The sequence below is a fragment of the Simochromis diagramma genome, unplaced genomic scaffold, assembly GCF_900408965.1.
Source record: "Simochromis diagramma unplaced genomic scaffold, fSimDia1.1 OVJJ01000293.1, whole genome shotgun sequence".
NCBI classification, from domain to species: domain Eukaryota; kingdom Metazoa; phylum Chordata; class Actinopteri; order Cichliformes; family Cichlidae; genus Simochromis; species Simochromis diagramma.
In genome coordinates, this window is record NW_024386801.1 from 11,144,071 (window position 1) to 11,161,497 (window position 17,427).

Consider the following 17,427-nt stretch of genomic DNA (forward strand, 5'->3'; position numbering starts at 1 on the left):
AGCATGTATGATCTCTAATAAGATACAGCCTGCTTTGTAAATGTTATATAACCTTCTCTAGAATATTCTTTAATTACACCCACACGTCTGGCAAAACAGAAACAATACTCCATCCCAAATAACTGCAATATTTGTTATGTGAGCTACAAATGTGTATACTTGTTGTTTATTATTGACAGATTTATTGCAGATTAGGTGCTCCTAAATTCCACATTTTATTACATTTTTAGGAGTGCTAAAGCCTGTTTCACCCTGTAACTCATGTGCATTAAGGTTGATTAAAATTAAATGCAGAGTGGTGTGATTAAGTTTTGAACGTGTCATTGTGTGAATTGGGAAAGGCTGTTTTACATGTGAAAAGCGAAGGTGATTTGAATTCAGGACATGTTCTTGAGCAACTGATTCCAATGCACTACCCACATGGTCTTTCCTGTTTGTTTCACAACCTTTAGCGACTTGGGAAGGCTTGCTGAACTGCAAGTTTGTTTGGTGTTTTTTTGTTTTCTTAATCCAGTATATTCCCATAAATCACGTTCGTCCAAGTTTTGAAAGCAGCATTTTTGAGCAAGTTCAGAATGGAAAAGAAGGTCGATCATCAACTTGAGGATAGGTAAGCAACTTAAGATGAACTGTTTTTTGGTTTCTTTCACCTGCCTTCACCTTTTTTCTAACAGTTTAACTGTGAGATAGCTTCTAATACTTTCACCAGCATGCATGCACAGTGCATAAATGTGGTGATGGTTTAACCACTTAGTCACTTCTGCCAGAGTTATTGAATGAATGTTCCTCATATTATAATATAGTTTTGCACCCAACCTTGGCACTGAGTCCACAAGTCCCAATTCCTCAAAAAGATTTTACTCAAGTGTGTTTTTATTATGGTGATCAAGGATGTGCTGTTCCAGAATCATCCAGATGTGTTAATTTGAGTTGATTTTGATTATTTTTGTCCTTTGAATACATTGTCATCTCAATTGGGAGAGAAATGTGATCAATGTTTGGATCAGTCTTTATATTGATTTGCAATGGCTCCTCCCCATCTACCATGACAACAATATTGACGAGTGGGAGCAGACAGTTGTTGTTGTTTTTTTTGACAAACAAAGCAAGGGGCTTTTCCTGTGGCAAAGCCCCGGCATTGTGTTGGATCAACAAAGCTAAAACGAAACCCCTGCCAGAATTTGAGGTGGAGTGCGTGCGAGTGTGCTTGTAGCCCTTGTTTCCTCTGTGTGTTTCAGTGTGATGTTGCCAGCTCAGAAGACTACGGAACACACGCAGACAGATAGTGAAGAGCTCACCTTTATAGGTGAGTTATGAGCACTGAATAAGAAGACGTTTAGTGCCCAGTGATTGCATTTGCATTTCAGATTTGATTTTCTTTTCTTATCGCAGGACAAATAGATGTAAGTCAGGCATTTTCCAGCACACCTCTTGCTCCAGCCCATTCTCTTTGGACCACTGATGCTAGAGGTTCAGTCAAGCTGAGAATAGAAGAAGGATGTGCAGAGGAACCCAACACAGTTCACCAGTTGTTTAAATCCTCAGTTGAAAAATATGGAAACAAGCATGCACTTGCCAGCAAGAAGAACAACAAATGGGAAAAGATAACTTTCCTAGAGTATTACCAGTTGTGCCGGAGAACAGCCAAGAGCTTTCTAAAGGTATATTAAACAAAAGAACTAATTACATTTTAGGTACGTGCTAGACTACACTGTCAATGATCAGACTTTTACAAAGAAAAGTCCAAAACTTTGTTAATGTGTGCAGCTGGGTTTAGAGCGATTCCATGGAGTGGGAATACTAGGATTCAATTCAGCAGAATGGTTCTTCTCTGCAGTCGGTGCAATCATGGCAGGGTGAGAAGCGCACATTACACATCAACAACTGGACCTGGATCTGGATTAAGCACTAATCGAACTCAGCCAATCACTGCACATAAATACCATATAGGTGTATTTCTCCTGTTGCAGTGAGACATTCAATAACTTCTTTGTTTCTCCTACATCTGTAACAGAGGAATAATGACAGGAATTTATGCCACAAACTCACCGGACGCGTGCCATTATGTGGCTAGTGACTCTAAAGCCAACATTATTGTGGTAGAAGATCAGAAGCAACTGGAGAAGATATTGCAGGTACTATACAATGATATGCACATGCAGTGGGTTTGATTCCACAGCGAAAACATCTTCTCCCTTGCTATTACAGATATGTGACAGACTACCCAATTTAAAAGCCATAGTGCAGTACAGTGGACAGGTTCAGCAGAAGATCTCAAATCTCTACTCTGTAAGTCCTCAGGACAGCACATAAAATGATACAGACCACTATGACTGTTGAGCCTGTGTTCCAAATGGTATATTTCTGCTTTTGGGTAGTGGGAGGAGTTCATGGAGCTGGGTCTGGATGTTTCTGAAAAACAATTGGATGACATTATCAGCAGTCAGAGAGCTAACCAGTGCTGTGTCCTGATCTACACTTCTGGCACCACAGGCAAGCCGAAAGGAGTCATGCTCAGTCATGACAATGTAAGCTTTCATGTGGCTATCAATGTGTGCTTGTATGCTTAATGTGTCTATTAACAAATCTTATTATTGTAACTATGACAAGCTACTTGAAAGCGAAGAAGATCAAATGCAAAAACGTAGAAATACCTCAGAAATGTGTTGTTGTTTGAGGTAAAACAAACAATTTTCTGCACTGAATGAATTTACAGATCACATGGACGGCCATTCATGCCAGCAGGGCTGGAGAAATGCAGCCAGCCGACATGAAACAGGAGTCACTAGTGAGTTACCTGCCTCTCAGCCACATTGCTGCTCAGATCTATGATCTCTGGACAGGCATCCACTGGGGTGAGCTGGTATACTTTGCACAGCCAGATGCCTTAAAGGTAAGTAGTTAAAAATATTTGATCATGTGATTCTAACATGTGCCACAAGAATATGCATTTCGACAGCATTCAGTACTACAAGATGTTTAACATGAAAATAGGTGCACTTTCATGGCTCAGATAAAAATAAACATTTTAGTAATTGTGGAGGTAATCATTTGAATAAGATATTGTAAAAATGCAGTATTGTGCAGACTGAATTCCCACACCCACAATGGTGTCCCCCCCCCCCCCCTTCATTCTTTTTCACATTTTGCACATTTGCTCTGTAGGGAAGCTTGATAACTACACTTCGGGAGGCTCGCCCAACATCCCACATGGGTGTCCCACGGGTATGGGAGAAAATGATGGAGAAGATAAAACAGGAGATTAGTCAGTGTGGATATTTGAAAAAGAAACTGGTTACATGGGCAATGTCAGTCAGCCAGGAAACAAATCAAAAGTGTACGCATGAGTGAGTAGAGTTTTGATTCTCAATAATTATTTATAAAATGTGCATATACGTGTAAATAGATGAATTTTCCCAGAAGAGATGATTTCATTCAAAAGTTTCATTTGCAATTTTATTAGGGATGATGAAAAACCGTTCCTTTTTTACGTGGCTGACAGCCTTGTGCTGCAGAAGCTTCGGAATGAGCTGGGCCTGTCTTGCTGTCAGAAGTTCTTTTCAGGAGCAGCACCAATCAGTAGTGAAACCGTGCAGTTTTTCCTGGGTCTGAACATCCGCTTGTATGAAGCCTATGGCATGAGCGAGAGCACAGGACCTCACTTCATGTCAGGTCCAAAAGCTTATAAACTGCCGAGGTAAAAAAAAAAAAAAATAATAATGTTTTTTTCAAAATCAAGAATTGTAAAAAATTACTTGTGTTTGTGGTCCTTATGTTTTGAATTGTAATAAAGTCTAAGACACAGAAAACTCCTTTTTTGACCTATAGCTGTGGAAAAGTGGTGCCTGGCTGTCGATACAAATTGGCCAATGTAGACTGTGAAGGGACAGGAGAAATTTGCTTTTGGGGACGCAACATTTTCATGGGTTTCCTCAACATGGAAGACAAAACAAGAGAAGCTTTGGATGAAGATGGATGGCTGCATTCTGGGGACTTGGGGAAGATTGATGAAGAGGGTTTCTTGTACATCACAGGAAGGATAAAAGGTAGCATAATCCCATCAAACAAAACTATTGTGAGAGTGTAACTGGACATTTTAGGTCACTGACACACACTGTGGAAAGAGCATGGTGTTCTGGGCAGAAATAAGACTTCTTTCTCTGTGAAGTGAGTCACAAACAGCTGAAATGTCAGGTTGTCTACGCCTTGCATTTAGAGTTGATCATCACAGCTGGAGGAGAGAATGTTCCACCTGTTCCCATAGAAGAAGCAGTAAAGAAGGAGCTACCCATCATCAGCAATGCCATGCTGATTGGAGACAAAAAGAAGTTTTTGTCCATGCTTTTAACCTTAAAGGTAATCTGCTGTAATTGTTCTGATTTCTCCAGCAACATAGCATGAATAGTGACAAGAGAACTGTTAAATGCCTTTCTCACTTACAGGTGTGACAATGATCAATTTAACCCTAATGTCATAATTTCTATGTATATGATGTTGGGATTTATCCCATTTTTCAGTGTTGTAGCAATACCGAAACCATGGAGCCAACAGAGGAACTCAGTATGGAAGCTGTGGAGTTTTGCAGACAGCTGGGCAGCCAAGCAAGCAAAATGTCTGACATAACTGGTGGAAAAGACAAAGAAGTGTACCAGGCAATTCAAAAGGGGATTGACAGAGTCAACTCTGCAGCCACCTCCAACGCCCAACGCATACAAAAATGGACCATTCTGAGAAAGGACTTCTCTGTTTCTGGAGGAGAACTGGGTAAATTCAGCAGAACACTGTTAAAAGAAGATTAATACTATACAATAAAGGTTGCTGGTATGCCATAATATCAAGACCATGTAACACAATACAGGTGCAAGTTGTATCGAATCAGTTGCACATTGCAGAGAATCTATAAATGATTTACTATTTTCTTGTTCCAGGTCCTACAATGAAGCTTCGCCGTCCAGTTGTCTTAGAGATGTACCACAAAGTTATAGAGAGCCTTTATCAAGGATAAAGTCACTTTCTACTGTGTAACTGTTAGTATGAAAACATGTGTCATTTTCCTTCATCTCATCCCCTGTGAACACGCATAAAATGTAATTACAGTACAGCACAAAAGTCTTGAGCCAACCCTCATTTCTTTTTATTTTGGTTCCAATGAGTCAGACTTTCTTGTCATTTTTTGAAGTGTTCTTGAGTGGTCAGATTATACAAGAACTGCGGTGAAAATTTGTGGTTACAGGTGTTAAGGTATGATGAATCCAAATTTGACACTTGTGGTTCAAATCATCACTATGTACAATGAAGGTCAGGAGAGAGGTGCAACAGTGAGTGTCTGCAGCCATCTGAAAAACACGATAGAGGCTCTGTCATGTTTTGGGGCTGCATTTCAGCCATTGGTGTTGGAGGATCTTTCCAAAATGGATGGAAATATGAATGCAGAAGTGTACTATTATGATTCACAATCCAAGAGCATCTGGAAAGTATTTGACAATGGCTTCATTTTTCAGCATGACAATGATCCAAAGTAGTAAAAGCATTCCTAGACAGAAACAAAAACAAAATATACTTTTCAGTTGGGTTTGGCCTCCCAAGGGTCTGGTCCTAACCGTTCTTGAAGCAGTGTGGGATCATCTTGACACAGAATAAAACAAAGAGATCAAATCTGAAGAGATTTGAGATATCCTTCAAGAAGCCTGGAGAAATATTCCTGAAGACTATTTAAATAAATTACAAGAACACTTGCTTAAGAAAGTTGTGGCCATACCAATTTGAACTGTACAAACTGTTTTTGCCTTATATCCTGTATTTCCTTGTAAGTTTGCACATTTCAAAAAATAATTGATTTTCCATTTTCACTGCATACTATAAAGAAATGAGGGGTGGCTCAAAACTATTGTATCTATTCTGCAGAATGAAAAAAAAGAGAACCACACATAGTGTTTAAAGGATATTTTATTTAATAAGTTTAAAGTTACACCATTTTAATGCAACTTTTACCTTACCAACACTGATTTTGACTTCTTTAAAATGATACCAATCATCTTGCCTGACAGGAAAATTGGTGGAAGTGCTTTATAACATTGATGAGAAAGACATGCTTCTACCCAGAAATCAGTTATAACAGCTATCAGAGTCATTTGAATAACACTGAATAAAAATTATGGCATTTCTCATGTCAGTGTAATACCAATTTTACAATAATTACATAAGCAAACAGTAAGTTTTCAAAAAACATTTAGTGAAAAAAATCTCTAATGTGTTTACAGATGGATTATCTAAGCAACTAAATGTGAAGCAGAGTTTGACTTCTTAGCATATGATTTGTTTGTCAAGTGGAATTTGTGGCTGTGTCTTCAAATACTATTGTCAAATACATTAAACACATTTCACCAATAAATAGATAATATTCACCACTGATACACAGGAAAATCACGTATGCATATTCCATATACACAAACCGCTGTTAACACAGTTGTTTGGATTGTGCAGAGAGAAAAATTAAACATTCAGGATCTCAAACTCGTGAGTAGTTTTTTCTTTTTTGGTTGAAATGTGCGGATACAGCATGATATGGTCAAGTGGGCAAAACCCTAACAATTAACAAACATATCTCACTAATGTCCTTTTAGTCCGTATCCTTCATTCTCTGACATATTGCTTCTGTGAATTCTGAGCACTTTGAGTTCCCTCCCAGGTCTTTGGTCAGAACCTTGAAGATGAATAACATAAGCATTATAAATTAGAAAACAAGTGTACACCATATAACCCAAACTGCAATTCTCCAGAAAAGAAGTAATTACCTTTCTGTCTCGAATTGTGTCAAAACAGGCACTTTCAATCTTCTTGGCATGCCCATGAAGACCCATGTGCCGCAGCATCATGACTGCACTGAGCAGCAGGGCGGTGGGGTTAGCCAAGTCTTTTCCTGCTATATCTGGAGCAGTTCCATGAACCTGATTTTACAGAAGAAGTTGATATTTTTAAAGAACAACAAACACAAACAGACTGTGGATTTTCTGTGCAACTTGTATGTTGATCATGTATCTGCAACTTTACAAAAATGACCCCATACCGACTCAAATATGGCCACACCATTTGCACCAATGTTTCCACTAGGAGTCACTCCAAGACCTCCAATTAATCCGGCACAAAGATCACTGTAATGGTAAACACATTGGGTTACCTTTAGATTTCATAAAACATATACTGGATTTAACATAAATTCATAACATGAATGAGCAATCACATTTTTAATATTGTGTCAATATTTTTGTTGCTTTTTTACAACTCCAGACAATTTTGCTGTCGCCCATGTGTGTTTCAGCTCTCTGTTTTGTATGCTAACTAGTGTGTGCAGGGGTATTCTTGTTCACAATGAGTACCTCCATGGATTGCTCTTGCTCCACCTAACCACTGTTGATACAGGCTGGACAAGTGTCTGATCTTATGCACCACCAAGCTGCATCACGAATCATCACAGCTGTTTAAAGGGATATCCAATTTTCATTCAACCAGGCTGTGACTTCGAGTAACTCCTCACTGTTTTGTTTGGTGTTGGCTACAAGAATAGGGTTTACTACATTTACCATACTGCCTCTGTAAGGACCAGTTAGGTGTTAGTTTTTTGTTAGAGACGCTAGGTTTAGAGGTGCTACTACTACTGTATTTTTGGTATGAAAACATAGGATTTAATTACACTTTTTTCTTCATTTAGAACAGTCAGGATCCACCTCCTCAGCACTCTCCTGTTCATTCTGTTACCTCCCTTTTTCCTAGTGAGCCACAGTTGAAAAATGTCGTCTTTGATTGATAAAGTGCAAAAGAAAAGACTCATAATTTGTCTTGTTCTTATGAGTATTTTAACATAAAAGATTTACTGGTGACAGTTGTGTACCTTAAGATATCTCCATACAAATTTGGCATCACTAGTACATCAAACTGTGTGGGATCCTGCACCATCTGTAAGTTTGGATGAATAAGGAAATTAAAACAAAAATACAGCAAAGCATTCTTTTATCTAAAGCCATCTAAAACATATTCGGACTAATTTACCACAAAAGCTATTGGGACATACATTAAGGCACACGGTATCCAAGTACATCTCAGTGAATTTCACATCTTTGTACTTTTCAGCGGCCTCTCTACATTTTCGTAGGAAAAGTCCATCTGACATGCGCCTAAATGGAAAAAAAGAGAAGCAAAAATGTAGTTTCAAGCAGCTTCACAATGACAAATGACTTAACTTGTGCTAAAATATACTTACATGATATTCGCCTTATGAACAGCTGTAACACTGGCTCTCTGATTGTTTCTTGCATATTCAAAAGCGTACTCTGCAATGCGTTTGCTGGCTTGTTCGGTGATGAGCTTAATACTCTGTACAACACCATCAACAATCTGAAATAAAAAGAATGAAGAGTGAACAGGACTACAGTGCTGTGCAAATGCCATCCCTCATTACTTGGAGATAATTTATCCAAATTTCAGGAGTGGGACCACACCTCATATATAAACCTCCTACACTGCAAGCTGTTTGTTATTGTTTTCGTGCCCTATCCTGCCTGTTTCAAAATTAATTCACCTCTCATTAGTGGCCTGGGACCCACCGCCAATCCCTTCTGAGGCCTTCCCCAGTCTCAATTCACGCTTATGCCATCTGCTGTTATCTTAAAGAAATGCTGTCAAACCTAAATGAAGATGTGGTCCCTGCTAGGTAATTTATATTTTACTTTAGATGTTTAAAGTGGTCTTGACCAGTAGTTCTTTAAGTTTTCTGAAGGTCTTTCAAAGTGTATCTTTGGACTGAAAATGTGTGAAAAAGCAGCCAATGTTCAGTCTTTGTCCCCGACCATTTTCAGAGGAGTGTTTTGTTGTCTTTAAACTTTGTTAAGAAGCAGGAGTACCCAGAAAGAGCCCACACATGAAATTAGTGAAGTTAGGGTAAGTGGTGATTCTAAATTGCCCTTGGGTAGGAATTTGATTGCGAATGGTTGTCTGTTTCTTTGAGTTTGCCCTGTGACACACTTGGGACCCATCCAGAGTACATATCACATCTTGGCCTATGACAGCCGGGATGGCCTCCAGCCCACCTGTGACCCTGAGACAAGTTAAATATGAGCACAAAAGTAACCCATGGAGTGTTTTCCCAGGAAATGTAAAAGTATAAATAACTGCTTAACCCTTTAGTTTAACAACAACTAATGTAGCAGTAATTAAACCTCATAACTCATGAGTAGCTGCACAATACTGTCAAATAATAAAACTGAACAATATTTTCTACCTGGGGTGATGTAGCTGGGCTCGAGTTTTTTAACCACTTGCTTAAGGCCTTTTTTCCCCATGTTTGGACTGGCATCATAACTGTGGCCTATTAAGAGGTAATTTCAGTCATTTCTCTTTCTATCATATGGAGTGTAACTAGCAAGCAATGTTCAGTTGAGACATTTGTTTACTTTTGGCTTGCAAAACTTACCTTTTCCTCATTTGTATTCAAGTTGTACTCAAGTGGTGAAATGTGTTTGTTGCTTCCAACATTAGTGGAAACAATTTTCAGAAATGTTTTTTTTTTTTTAAAGAAGCTCAGTTTTTTTCTGCAGTAAATTATAATCAGAGGCCGAGATTGACTCTTTCTCTAATGTGCCCAAGCGTGTCTCGCAGATGCCCACACCAGGGATGTTATGCAAGTGTCACTGCTTTAGCAATGATATCAAGATATAACATTTTTATTTGATGTAAAAGTTTTATACCGGTATGATTGCAAATGATACGATATGGGAAAAATCTACTCTAACACACCGCCAATGCAGTAAATGTATACTGGGTAGGAAAAAACAAACAGTGGAACACTATTGGTCATGGACTGGCCTCTTCAGAGCCTGGACCGCAACATTTCTGAAGCAGTGTAGGATCATCTCAACCAACATCCAAAGAAAAGGTTTGAATGTTCTTCCAGAAGCCTAGAGAACTATTCCTGAAAACTGTTTAAAGAAATTACAAGAAAGCTTGTCAAAAGGTAATGTTAATAAAAGGTCTTACAACATGTTCAATTCCACTGTATTCTCCCTCGGTGTTCTCCCTGATTGTGACCAGGTTCACATCAGTGTAGGGGGTCTGGTAGCCCTCAATGGACACGCAGGGCCGCACATTAGCATAGAGGTCGAAGGTTTTCCTCAACAACAGGTTCATGGAGGGATGGCCAGCAGCTATTGGTGTCTTCAAAGGGCCTTTAGATTGTTAAAAAATTCAAAAATATTTCATGTCAAACCAAAAGAATATATCTAAAAAACCTGGTGATTGGTTTGGAAGTTTTTCTCTCTTAAGCATGCCAAATTAATTAATGCCCCTAATAAAATTTAATTTCCAAGCTGCTGATGTGGGAACACATGAGAGTGAAGTTCCTGGAATAAAGAGATTAGTACATATTCCCAATATACACACCATTACCTAGAACTGTCCTACTGTTTAACTTTGCCTTAAAAAAACAAAAGAAAAAAACCCCATATAGATAAATCAATCAGGTTACCTTTCAGGCCAATTTTGTTCTTGTCCATTGATTCTTTGGCATCTGGAGGTATCATCCACTTTCCACCAGGTCCCCGAATGGCTGTAACATTTCTCTCTTCCCACCGAATAGGTGCCTATATCAAAAGAACATTCAATTCATTCTTTTTTCCCAGAAACTTTGTTATCTACAATTATACTAATCATATTTCTATTGTTATATGATTTATGTGGTATCAGTGCTCAAGCATTATATTATTCTCTGATAAAATCTGAAAAATAAATATGCATGTTAATGATTTTCTTTCTTTCTTTTTTTTTTTTAAACTGTTTTTCAGTACTAACTTTAGCTGCTTCAAATATCTTCATGACAGCATTGGAGATCTCTGGACCAATCCCATCACCGGGGATTAAAGTGACAGTCTGAATCTGTGATGCAGGACAAACACAAGTTTTATTGCACACTGATCAGGTAGTTCAAATTTAATATAACCTCGAAGTTACAGAAAAAACCTTCACACAAAAAAGTCTGTAGTTTTACAAGGAAAAATAAATACCCCACGGATGAAAGTCCTGGATTGTGGAGTCTCATTCTTCAAAGCCCCAACTACCTGTGACAACTGAGAAAAAAACAAAACACAAATCGATTTTTTTCCTCCCAACACTATTCTGCTGTTTATTTATGGAAATAAGAAAAAGCACTGAAAACATGTCTGTGTATAGTGTGAGGTGAACTGAACAGATGTCTTGAGTAATGATGATGACCAAATTTGTGCACTGCTGTGTTTAACAGTAAAACATTTTTGACTGGTATAGCTGTTTGGCAAGTTTGTATTGGTTTTGCAAACGATTACATTGTCAGTGTAATCTAAATATGTAAAACAATGCAACTGCATGAAGCTCCTATGTGAGCAGGCAGAGAGACAGGAAGACAGACAAACAGCCGAAGGCAACTCTGACTTTGAAAAGATTACAAAACGGAGTCTCTATTCCAGATGTGGTCACATCAGAAGCGAGAGTAACTGCCTGCGAGCTCTTTTTTTCTTCCAGTGCAGCAAGGATATACAGTATGTAAAGTTAGGTACACTTAACTTACTTCCTGTGGTTTGAGTTTATCCTTGCCATTGATCGATAAACCCAACTTTGTTAGTAGATTAAGAATCTGTAGATGATAGACATGTGTTTCCATAACGCAACCTTAATAAAAACATGTTAAACTAGAGCAACGAAGCCATAAATTGCTTCTACATTCCATTACACGAGACTAAACATACACTTGGCTAAATAGCTGCTAGCTAAACGTGTCGGGTTGCTATAGCAACTACGGGCATATAGCCTGTGCGTTAGCGGTCAGCTAAGTAGTTAGCAGTGGATGTTCTGCCTCTGGTATGCTGTCAGCGGGACAGACAATAAGTGTTTGCTGATGAACTGAAACAAAATTGATCTAGTGCAACTATGACACATTTCCATAAGTTTCAACGTACATACCGCTGACCTCCACGCCTTCCCTGCCATTCTGAACGAACCAAGGTCGACACAGCAGCTGTCAAGAGCACCTGGCTGCAGCAACTGTCGAGCATCTTCTTCTTGTTATTTTTGTTGGCGGTATTTTACACCTTCCGAAACGGTGCATTACTGCCACCAACTGGTATGAAGTGTGGACAACCTCGAATCCTATATATATATATGTGTAGGATTCGAGATATATATATATATATATATATATATATATATATATATATATATATATATTATAATGTTCTTCCTCTACCCCCCCCCCCAATTTTGCCACTGTCGAGGAACCGTGTCAGGCATACATTTCACTGTGTGTTATACTTGTATAACTATGCATGTGACAAATAATAAAGAACCTTGAACCTTGAACCTTGAACACACACACACACACACACTGGTTTAAATACACAATTTAAACTAGTGTGCCCACGTATAAGTCTGTAAGTCGTGACATGACTCGCCTGTTCCCACTTGAGCTTCTCATTTCTCCTGCTTTCATTCAGATTTTGTAGAAACTATCTACACCCTCACTTATCTTAACTGCACTACTGTATAGCTCTGTGTAAATAATCATTCTGTACATTCGATAATCTTTAATCCTACAACTGTTTACAACTTGCACAGTTCCCATTTCTGTATAGCTGTATATCTCAGATTCTGTAAAGTTATTTATTTCATATTCTGTATAGTTTTTCATATTTATATCCTGTTCATAGCCTGTACATAGCTTGTACTCACTACAGCCTGTACATACTTATAGTTATAGAATATTCACAACATACTTCATACCGTGTACATTATAACATACCATAATAGACCCATTTCTGTAATATACTCACATATCTATATTATTGCTAATATATATTGTAATATATCTATATCACTAAAGCACTTCTGGATGGATGCAAACTGCATTTCGTTGCCCTGTACCTGTGCATGTGCAATGACAATAAAGTTGAATTCTATTCTATTCTATTCTAAAAACAGCTTCCTTTGCTTTCTTACTCCCATTGCCTTTTTTATCCCCCTTCCTCCATTTCCGCCATATTAAGCCCTTTATCTCTGTCCTACTGACATGAAAGACGTTTTCTGGCCTTTGTCATATGTGCCATTTCATTTCCTTTAACTTCATAATGTGCTGATAGCCATAAAGTGTTTGCTGACTATCAAAAAGTCCGAATAATTGTGCTGTAAAGCGGCCAATGATAAAGCTGAATCTGAACTTACTGTTATGTTTAATTGTCTTATGACTGCATCGACTGAACTACTAAAAGTATTGAAAGTATTTCTCCTGTGTATGCTGATCACGTCTTTATGTCAAATGGAATGTAAAACGCAAAGACAGGATCTCTCTTGGCTCTTACTTTTCTAACTTCTGGATAAAGATAATGAAAAAAGACTAAATTAAACTAAAACTAAATGCAAGCTTCTATAGCATAATAATAGTGCTTAGCGTTGCAACACTATTACCGCCTGCAGGTGTCGCCAGTGGACCGCTTCTAACACGCCGAGGAACAACTTCTGCAGGCTATAACCTTCTGCTTTATGTTTTAAAATCATGTTCATTGGTTCAGAGTGAGCAAACATGGGTCTGTATGAATATATGTATGAGTTGTATACATATCACACACATGTTTTGTATAATATAGACAGATATATTAGTAAAAATAAAAGCGGGGGTACACCATTAAAGCTTCATATGCACTGTATTTTCCACATTTTGATTGCACATATAATAAACTTTATGGTATAAAACAAGTAGAAACAGCTGAAGCAATCATTAAATCACCTTTTTCTTTTTGCAGAAATTGAACTTGCAAAGAAAGCACACAGCATGGGACACAATAACTTCCCGAATTCTCCAGCAATGCAAAATGGAAAAAAGCTATAAATTACTGAAAACCAATAGAAAATCTTAAGCAGCATAAAGCAGCTCTCAGCATAAATGGAGGCTACAATATGGTACAAAATGCACACTGTGCAAGTAAAAGACATCTTTGAACCAAACTGAGGGCTGTCGGTACGGGTAAAGGTTTTCACACCACCTACATGTTTTGTCCAATACCCAATGCATAGGATGAGTACAAGGTCAGCAAATGCCACACACTGCAAGACAGCGCACGTGTGTCAGGCAATGGTAAATGTCAAGCATTTCGATACAGAGTGGTTAATCTGCAAAAATCTACAGTACATTAGCCATGGTATATCACACAAGCAGAGAAGTTGATAAATGTTGCCCACAAATGTGTTCGAAATAGGCCGGCTCAGATGGCATATTGTTTTGGTTGCTTCTTCAGGCTCATGGATCTTTCAGTTTGTGAAATCACATGAGTGGCTCTGTTGTTGAGGAGTCTGCATTCATGAAGAACATCTGTACAAAGAAAAATACATAAAAAGTCAAGGAATACACTATGCATCTAACACTGTTAGCAACCAGCTAGATATCTAGGAACAGGTCTGCAGATATTCTCTTACCATTAAATTGCTTATAGGCTTCTTCAATAATGGCATTATTAGATCTCTTTATCTCCCAGTAACTATCTTCCACCCATGGCTTGCAATCAGAATGTTCAACAAGCTGTCCATTCTTGTACAGACCAGCTGATCATCATTCAAAAAAAGTAAATATCAGTCTCGGTATATCATACAAGCAAAGGCAAACACAAATGCATCACAACTGTCAGCGGTGCCACAATCACCAAATTAATCCAGTAAACAAAGTGTGACAACAAGTTCATTAAAATATACCTTTTATGGTATCATCAATGTCCTTGCATAACTGATACAGATCGCTTCCACGCCCAACAACTCTTTCACCTGCAATTTAAGCAGATTAATTCATTAAAACACGAAACTCTTACAAGTTAATCCTGAACAGTTAAATGTCCAAAGAATGGGGGAAAAAAAACTTACCATCCAGGACTTTGATATTGGGGAACATCTCGAGAACTACCGCTCTATATGAAGAGTTTCTGCACACTGCCATAAAGAAACTTAACATGAGTTCATTAATCGAGAATTTCCACCCACTGGAATATGTTCAAAGTCACCAAAATTACCTGGATTAGTGTAATTATATGTGTTGTCTTTCAGACGAATATTTTCTAGCTTTCTCAAAGAAACAAGGCAGTGTAGGTTCTCAATACTGTTGAAAAGCAAAACAGACATGCTCTTAAAATGCCTAACAACATAGTAACTTATGCATAAAGCTTTTCTGCTTTTATGTCAGTAACACAGCCGCTTGTGACATATTCACATTTTTAATCACCTGCAGGAAAAAAAAAGACATTCAGTGGTTATTTAGTCTTACCTGGATATAATATTACCAGCCACATTTAAGTTCTGTAAAACGTCACAAGTGCGCAGGGGCTCTGGAAATACAAAAGCAGTGACCAATTTATGAGAAATTTTAAAGCCTTTTCATGACAGTAATCATCTTAATAATGCAAGAAATAAATAATCTTTTTCTTCTAAAATTGTACCTAAACTGGAGACCCTGTTGTTAGACAAATTGAGGACTGAAAGAAGCCGTAGAGATGCTAAAGGAGCCAAATTTGTGATATTATTTCCAGAGAGGTCCAGTCTCTCCAGGTTTATACATTCCCCAGTGCATCCAAGATCATGTATACCTACAAGACATACAATTTAAATCATAAATGAAATGCAAATTTTGCAGAATGAAATGCTAATATATTATTTCCATCTTACCGAGATTTCTTAATTTGAGAAACAATATCGACTCCAGATCAAATTCCCCGGTACGTGACTTGAGCAGCACGGCAGTTATCTTTTCATGGTCTGCATCTGAAAGAATACGAGTCACAAGACTTCAGCAGAGCAAAGCATATTTATTTTTCTATTTGCATGCACCCACTCTGTCATTATTCGTGAGTCAGCACAGCAAAAGAAAACGCTAGAAGCACAGTGTCTGTTCTGCTTACAGTATAAGCAAATAATCCAGGCAATCATCTCTAATAGGGGACGAAAAAAAAAATTCAGACAAGCAGTTTCTGAATTTCATATCTGGCTGCATGCTGGGATGTCCTCTTGAGGATAGGGTCACAAACAGATGTGCTGCTGGGTGGTATTATCTCGCCAGTTGTATGCATAAATAAAAGAAACCCAGGGAGTTATATTTGGCTTGATTCCCTGAGGCAGTGTCAGCCAGCTCTTATTAAGAGAGGTAAAAGGAAATCACGGTTGACCAGAGATGATGATGATAATGATGCTGATGTAAGGCTCTGTTATTTTCTTGGTGATCCTCTTATTATATTTTCAGATATGCAGCACAATTTTTATTTACTTATTTAAAAACTAAATGAGCACTGACAGACATGGATTTATATCCTTAAATATGACAGAGAATGGATTGGGTGTAAGCAGGGACTAATGTTTTGCACTGCACCTGCAGAAAGAAAGGTCACGATGTTTAGATTACCGCACAGTCTGCCAGCAATAACGTTACAACTTGTCAGCAGAGGCATTAAAGGGACTTTGTTAGCCCATGTTAGCTATATTCGTGAGACAGCGGCTGCGTGAATTAAATCATGAGGATGATTCAGCCGGATGAAAGTGGGTGGGTTCTTGAATATAATTAAAAACGTTCCCCGTCTGTTTTATTTATTTATTTTGTCATGAGATGATATAAGCAAAATGTTGTGTAACAAACAAAAAGGGGTTATGTTGTAGCTGGAAGCACAGCTACCTAGCATAAGCAGCTAGTGGCTAGCAAAGCAACGTAGCAACAAGCTACCCATCACAACTTACCTTGGTCCTTCTCTCGCTTGGAGTCCATCCTGGGCAACTTTGCTACCTTCAAAGCTGCCTAACCCGGTAAAGAGCGACACTTTTAACCAGTGTGGTGGTTAGGAGAGGTAGTGGCTCTGTGGGGTGAATGTGAAATTATCATCTGTCCTGGTGTGCAGCCAGGACACGCTCACTGTACTGCCGTGCTGTAAATAGCACGCAGGTGGATGAGACGGACCTCAGTCTCCGCAGCCGGCAGAGGGATGGGGGAGGCGATCATCTGCGGTGCAGGCTGCTGAAAGAAGCTGCACACCTGCTTAATTAAATATATAAATAAGAAATGCACATATATTAGATGCCGCTTCTGTGCAACAGGTTCTCGGGTCAATTAAAAGTTGTCGTCTTGCTACTGTGCCGTCGATAATAACTATGCTAGGGTTTCTGCATTTGTGGTATGCTACTACTATATCGTATATAGCAGAATAGTTATGCATTGTACCAAATGGTAATTAGCAGCGGAGCCAAAAAAAAACAAGTTTTTCTTCTCGTAATTACTATACATATAAATATAATATTGGGCTTGTACTGTATTAAATCTGAGGTGGACATATTGTAATTTTAAATATCATTGGCATAGTCACCTGTAAGATAACTTTTATCATTGTATTTACT

At 38.3% G+C, this 17,427-nt stretch overlaps 3 protein-coding genes across 5 annotated transcripts; 1 reads left to right on the forward strand and 2 right to left on the reverse strand.

Annotated features, from left to right (window-relative positions):
- Window positions 1–326: 326 nt before the first annotated feature.
- On the forward strand, window positions 327–5,789 carry acsbg1 (acyl-CoA synthetase bubblegum family member 1). Its single transcript, XM_040025764.1, has 14 exons — window positions 327–610; window positions 1,239–1,306; window positions 1,393–1,661; window positions 1,768–1,856; window positions 2,015–2,135; window positions 2,209–2,289; window positions 2,379–2,528; window positions 2,717–2,893; window positions 3,166–3,347; window positions 3,464–3,697; window positions 3,829–4,046; window positions 4,217–4,356; window positions 4,518–4,764; window positions 4,929–5,789. The coding sequence occupies exons 1-14, from the start codon at window positions 576–578 to the stop codon at window positions 5,003–5,005; spliced, it is 2,088 nt and encodes a 695-aa protein (XP_039881698.1). The 5' UTR covers window positions 327–575; the 3' UTR covers window positions 5,006–5,789.
- Window positions 5,790–5,928: 139 nt separating this feature from the next.
- Window positions 5,929–12,107, reverse strand: idh3a (isocitrate dehydrogenase (NAD(+)) 3 catalytic subunit alpha). 2 transcript variants are annotated; one of them, XM_040025769.1, is made up of 12 exons: window positions 11,983–12,074; window positions 11,591–11,656; window positions 11,052–11,114; window positions 10,840–10,923; window positions 10,517–10,631; window positions 10,030–10,217; window positions 8,258–8,391; window positions 8,069–8,171; window positions 7,889–7,953; window positions 7,067–7,151; window positions 6,795–6,947; window positions 5,929–6,703 (listed from the first exon to the last, which is right to left on the reverse strand). In XM_040025769.1, the coding sequence occupies exons 1-12, from the start codon at window positions 12,007–12,009 to the stop codon at window positions 6,620–6,622; spliced, it is 1,167 nt and encodes a 388-aa protein (XP_039881703.1). In that variant the 5' UTR covers window positions 12,010–12,074; the 3' UTR covers window positions 5,929–6,619. The 2 variants fall into 2 exon arrangements, with proteins under 2 accessions (XP_039881703.1, XP_039881704.1); XM_040025770.1 differs by lacking the exon at window positions 11,591–11,656 and having other exon boundaries at window positions 11,983–12,107.
- Window positions 12,108–13,458: 1,351 nt separating this feature from the next.
- lrrc61 (leucine rich repeat containing 61) lies at window positions 13,459–17,340 on the reverse strand. Of its 2 annotated transcripts, XM_040025771.1 has the most exons (9): window positions 16,777–17,319; window positions 15,718–15,813; window positions 15,492–15,638; window positions 15,320–15,380; window positions 15,069–15,154; window positions 14,923–14,988; window positions 14,758–14,826; window positions 14,485–14,610; window positions 13,463–14,380 (listed from the first exon to the last, which is right to left on the reverse strand). In XM_040025771.1, the coding sequence occupies exons 1-9, from the start codon at window positions 16,802–16,804 to the stop codon at window positions 14,274–14,276; spliced, it is 786 nt and encodes a 261-aa protein (XP_039881705.1). In that variant the 5' UTR covers window positions 16,805–17,319; the 3' UTR covers window positions 13,463–14,273. The 2 variants fall into 2 exon arrangements, with proteins under 2 accessions (XP_039881706.1, XP_039881705.1); XM_040025772.1 differs by lacking the exon at window positions 14,485–14,610 and having other exon boundaries at window positions 13,459–14,380; window positions 16,777–17,340.
- Between the last annotated feature and the right edge of the window lie 87 nt (window positions 17,341–17,427).